This window comes from Nicotiana sylvestris, chromosome 3 (genome assembly GCF_000393655.2).
Source record: "Nicotiana sylvestris chromosome 3, ASM39365v2, whole genome shotgun sequence".
NCBI lineage: Eukaryota > Viridiplantae > Streptophyta > Magnoliopsida > Solanales > Solanaceae > Nicotiana > Nicotiana sylvestris.
The window spans coordinates 136,614,506-136,620,711 of NC_091059.1; the positions used below are offsets into that span (position 1 = coordinate 136,614,506).

The 6,206-nt window shown below is 34.8% G+C and overlaps 1 protein-coding gene across 1 annotated transcript; it reads left to right on the forward strand.

The window, feature by feature from the left end:
• Positions 1 to 2,885: 2,885 nt before the first annotated feature.
• Positions 2,886 to 5,914, forward strand: LOC104246631 (BAHD acyltransferase DCR). The gene is made up of 2 exons (XM_009802493.2): positions 2,886 to 3,442; positions 4,709 to 5,914. The coding sequence occupies exons 1-2, from the start codon at positions 2,987 to 2,989 to the stop codon at positions 5,609 to 5,611; spliced, it is 1,359 nt and encodes a 452-aa protein (XP_009800795.1). The 5' UTR covers positions 2,886 to 2,986; the 3' UTR covers positions 5,612 to 5,914.
• Positions 5,915 to 6,206: the final 292 nt, after the last annotated feature.

A 6,206-nucleotide genomic window follows, 5' to 3' on the forward strand; every position in this document is an offset into this window, starting at 1 on the left:
TTTTTTTGTACGATTCATAACACCACTTTTCTGGTTGACGGACGGTCAATAAAAGCATCCACATGATACCATAAACCATAAATTTTCCTTTACTTCCTTTTTTTTTTAAATTTTTTTGAACTGTATTATACATCTTATCAGTCACCCAACAACAACCCACAAAAAAAAAAAAAAAAAGGAGGGCCAGTGGGCCAGTTATGTTGGGGGCTTGGTGTGTGAGTAAATCCGTAAGAAATTAAAACCACATGTGAAGATTTTACTACTTTTATTGTTGGGCTAAAGTGCAGTGGATTCATAGAGAGTTCTCTTATTAATATTTACTTTTGCTTTATTTTTGAATAAAAAGTAAACCTCAGTACTACTAATAATGGCCATCGGCTAGAGAGATTAATCACATTAAAATGCTAAACTACACAGGTTTGGAGCGGCTTACAAGTTACAATCATTGTTTATATTGTATAGTATTCCTTCCATTTCATTTTAGTTGTCGTGGTTACTAAAAATAATTGGTTCCAAATACTTGTCATTTTAGAAATCAAGATATGATTAATTAATTTTTATCTATCTATCCTTAGTATTAATTGATCTAAAAAGTAAAGCATTGATTATATAACATAGAAAACCTAAATGTGAAGAGTAAATATCGGTATAATAGCCAAACAACCTTTTTCATTACTGTAATATTAGTTTTTTAAGGGACTTATAAAAGAGATACTCCCTCCGTTTACTTTTATTTGAAACATTTTGACTTTTTATGCCCCTTAAGAAATAATAAATGAAGTGCATATTTTACCATGATACTCATATTAATTGATGCATATTTTATTGAATTTGAGAAAATAATTTAAAATGTGTAATAAATACTGTGGATATAACAGAAAAAAGAAAAATTTGTCTTCTCTAGATATACGTAAAGTGATAAATAAAAATAAAAATCTATTTTTAGTATACATGCCAAGTAAAAGTGAACGGAGGGGGTACATAACAACTAAAATTAATCGAAAGAAGTAATACCATTGAATTTTAATAAAATCAATGGAAAGAGCTAAATATGTGGTTGCTTGAGCTTGTAATGTATTGATATTAATGGTGGTTATAGTTTCCCCAACTTCCCATGTTTTCAACCTCTACTGGCCACTAATAGTTTCAAAGGCGGAAATACTTGGAATTTGCTTTAGAGAGGAGTTACCACCAGTTTTGGTGATCTAATGATTAATCACAAATGACAAGATGATAATCTGGCACTGATAATTAGGTATTTGGAAAACAATGCATGTCTTTGCGCATAATTTTTCTGGCTGAAAATCTCATGGAACATGGGATTTTGCTCCCAACCAGCCTGAGGTATCCAAAATTCTACTGACCCGATTAATCTAAATTTTCAGTGAACACGACTCATTAAAAGGGTAGAGAGATCTTATTCACGGTAGTACAAATATGCTTGTACTCGGAGGTAGCTTAACCCCATGCCACGAAAGCAGCTGCTTTAGGCCTCACAAAATTATTAGAGGCTCCAAAAGCTACATTTTTATATGTAATTTAAATATTTATTGTATTTATTATTAAATAATAAGAAGAAATTTTTTCAACCATCTTTAATTGCTACCTTGTCACGAATCGTTAATAACATAGTTTTATATTTTAAGTTAACTTTTTTTGGGAGTTGCTATATAGTGAGTTATGTTGAAGGTCATGTGAAAAAAAATTAAAAATTAAACTTAATAAAATCTTATCAAAAGTTGGTAATGTTTCAACAAAGATTAAAGGGTCGGTTACATCGTTAAGATGAAATTGCATCTCACAAAGTAAAATGAATAAACTTCAACAAAAATATCTAAAATTATTAAACAAGTTTAAGGCTTCTTATTACGTCTTAGTTTTAGGCCTCCAATACCATTGAGTCGCCTCTGCTTGTACTATATTGATGGCAGGGCGGAGCTAGCATATAGGACTTGTGGGTTCCGTAGAACCAAATAAACTTTGATCCAAACAATGTGTTTATCTTAAGAAATTTATTGAATATGTATAAATTATTAATTTAAAATACAATACTTAAATTGGCTAGCATCCATAACCTATGAGATTCAAATCCTGATTCTGACGGCCAGTTGCCCCAACTTCCCATGTTTATAACCTCTGCTGGCCAGTAATATAGATTAAAAAATGCATGGCTTTGCACATAGTTTCCTTTCTAACAATATCATGTAACATGGGATTTTGTTCAGAACTTGCTCTTTAATTCAATATTAAGACACGTTCCTGGACAAATACAGTGGTTTATCCTTATAGCATGAGCTTTGTTAGCATCATTGTTTTACTTAACGAGAGAACCGATGCCCAACATGCAAGGTTGTTAGTGTTTATAATCCTTAGCCAACATGCAAGGTTGTTAGTGTTTATAATCCATACATATACTTGACTTGAAACAGTAGGAACAAAACAAACAAACAAAAACAAAATAAATTAAAGGAAACAGAAATTTACTTCAACTGCCATCCAAAACAGTAGCTAAGGATAGTAATAAATGGAATCCAACTACACTCATGTAAACTCATAAATGCATCCCAACCGCTCCCAATACACTCTTACTATCCCTACACTAGTATTCCCTCCGGTACATTATCAATTTGCTTTTTTATTTTGGTTCAAAATAACTATCCAGTTATATAATCAAGAAAGAATTCAATTTGTTTTTACAAAATAACCCCTATGTATATATTTCTAAAAAGTTTTCTTACTCTTCATACTAAATATTTAATTAGGGGTAGTTTAGACATAGTAGATATTTTTGTATAGAATTTAATATTTTTTTAATGGACGTGCTAAAAGCAAATTGGTCAATTATTATGAATATAAGGGAATACTACTTCTAGTATAAGTAAATCACCTTTCTTGGCTCATTTTCCAATCACCAAAAAAACAAAGCCATTTTCAGTTGTTCATCTCTCTTGCTTTTCCAATTTCATCATCATTTGTGAAATTAGCCATGGCAGGTGAAGTAGCAAAGGAGGAAACTGTTGTTACAAAAGTGAAAATCCTGAAGAAAACCAACGTAAAACCACATAAACCACTAGGCAAAAAAGAGTGTCAATTGGTAACATTTGATCTTCCTTACTTAGCTTTCTATTACAACCAAAAGTTGCTGATCTATAAGGGTGCTGAAAACTTTGATGAAACGGTGGAAAAATTGAAAGATGGTCTAGCCTTAGTGTTGGAAGATTTCTATCAACTAGCTGGGAAACTGGGAAAAGATGAAGAGGGTGTTTTCAAGGTGGAATACGACGATGACATGGACGGCGCGGAGGTGATAGTGGCTGCCGCAGAAGGAATTGATGTTGCAGATCTTACGGATGAAGAAGGCACCTCCAAATTCCTGGATTTAATTCCTTGTAATAAAATCTTGAATTTTGAAGGGCTTCACCGGCCTCTTCTGGCTGTGCAGGTAATGGTTTAGTGCTCCATAAATGGATTTAAGTTATACATTGTATATACATTTTTTTTTTTTTTGGTTTTTCGCCCGGTGTCCGGTACCCGCATTGGAGCCCGACTATATCCGGATTCGCACCGCGTAGGGCCCCATTCGGGAAGCGCTCCCTACCAAGGATTTTTCCATACCGAGGGCTCGAACCCGATACCTCTGGTTAAGGAAAATGCAGTCTCATCCACTGCACCACATTCTTTTGATCCGTATATACATTTTACACGATAAAGAATTTTTATATGATCGTTGTAATTTAAACTTTTAAAGTAATTCAATTGTGTAAATACTGTTAGTGTCACACTCATAATTTAGTTTTGGCTATTCTTGAGACCACTTAACAAATATTTTTGTTCGTGTTAATGAGTTTTAGCTATTTATATCTTTATATACTTACATTTAATGCACCTAGAGGTTTGGCGGTGGCACTGAAACTAGAAATGTTGTATCGAGTTTCTTTCTGATTAGGATGTTAACTTTAGGAAGATCCACAACTTTTACTACAAAAGGAAATCATACTATATCACAATCCTTTTAAAATTCCAAGCATAAGCCAGTCGATGTGCTAACACTCCAATCTTGTTTATAAGCAAGTTAAATCCTTTAGCTAGATCAAGGTGCTAGGGTGGGTATTCAATTAATTATGACAAAGATCACTTAATTAATGTGATGAATAAGTTGTGTGCATAGATGTATATAGAGTTGCATGATTAATTAATTTGTCTGAATTTTCACTATTTATTTTTCTCAAGTTAGTGTAAGGTAAGGTTAGGTTAGTGTAAACTCTACCCCGCTCAAACCTCATAAAACGCCGGGTTTATTATTAGTGTAGTAATGTAGCATGTAATCATCCTGTCAAGATACAATTTATTCACAATATCATGATGGTTCCTATTGGGAGAAAAATCTTTTTTTTTAAAATTGAAAATAAGACCGCCAATTAAATGTCTAACGACATTAACAACTAAGTTCTATCCACTGCTATATATATTCTTAGTGTAATCTGACAAACTCTTAAAGTATAAATATAATCTTCTATCCTTTTTTCAGAATTACCCATTTAGTGTAGATGCTTCTTTTAGTAAATAAACTTAAATTGATCTCATTATATAAATATTTTTTGTACATTAATGCTTCAACTGGAATTAACGCAGAGTAGCAATTAATTTGTTTGGACCCATTGATGACTTATTTTGTGGTCCCAATTTTATTTTTGCCAACTACCTACAGCTCACCAAGCTCAAGGATGGACTCACCATTGGAATAGCATTTAATCATGCTGTGCTGGACGGTACTTCCACGTGGCACTTCATGGCCTCCTGGGCACAACTCTGCAGTGGGTCCACCTTCATCTCGGTCCCACCTTTCCTTGAACGCACCAAGGCTCGCAACACCCGAGTCAAGCTCAACCTTTCTCCGCCATCAGACGCACCAGAACCTGCCAAGTCAGCAACCAATGGTGACGTCACCGCCAGCGTGGACCCACCTCTCCGCGAAAGGATCTTCAAGTTCTCCGAGTCAGCAATTGACCAAATCAAGTCAAAGGTCAACGCTAATCCACCGGAAGGATCCTCCGCCCCATTCTCTACATTCCAGTCGCTCTCCGCACACGTGTGGTTAGCCATCACACGTGCCCGCCAGCTCAAGCCGGAGGACTACACAGTCTACACTGTCTTCGCCGATTGCCGGAAAAGAGTCGACCCTCCGATGCCAGAGAGTTACTTCGGAAACCTAATTCAGGCGATTTTCACGGTGACGGCGGCGGGTTTATTGCTGGGGCAGCCAATTGAGTTCGCCGCCGGGATGATACAGCAAGCGATTGTGAAACACGACGCTAAGGCGATTGACGAACGTAACAAGGAGTGGGAGAGTAATCCGAAGATTTTTCAGTACAAGGATGCTGGAGTGAACTGCGTGGCTGTCGGAAGCTCGCCGAGGTTTAAGGTGTACGACGTGGATTTTGGATGGGGACAGCCGGAGAGTGTGAGGAGTGGTTCGAATAATAGGTTTGATGGAATGGTGTATTTGTATCAAGGGAAAAATGGAGGAAGAAGCATTGATGTGGAGATTAGTTTGGAAGCAAATGCTATGGAGAGGTTGGAGAAGGATAAGGAGTTTCTCATGGAAGCTTAATTAATTAGCTAGAATGAGAATCTATCTCTAAATTCTATGAGTAATTTGTATGTTTCCCTTTTTTTTTTTCTATCTTTTTCCTTTTGTTTTATTTAGGGGTGGGGTGGGGTGGGTAGTGGTTTTCTCCTTCTTCTTTTATTTATTGTTTTCTGCTTTCTATGTTTTTCGTTCTTTGTATGTTATGCAGAGACGAAACTCATGAGTATAAAGGAATAAAAGTTTGTTAGAGATTAATGTGATATCTTTTAGGGGTCGTTTGGTAAGAGATATTAGAAAAAATAATGCAAGCATTAATTTTATGCATTACTAATATCTTGTTTGGTATATTTTTTCAATTTGTATATAATTAATAATTGTATTAGTTATACATCATACTTGGCATTATCCTATGCATAAGTAAATACATAGAAAACTATGATATTAATAATACCAAGGCTTTAATGCATGCATTAGCATAGTTAAAGATAAAATTGTCCTTAAAGTCCCTTAAAGCTAGAGAATATGGAGGACATTTTTGTAAGCAACTATTTTTCTTAAAAATTATGCAATGCATTATAATTTAATACACCACACCAAACAATAGATAAAAAATAAT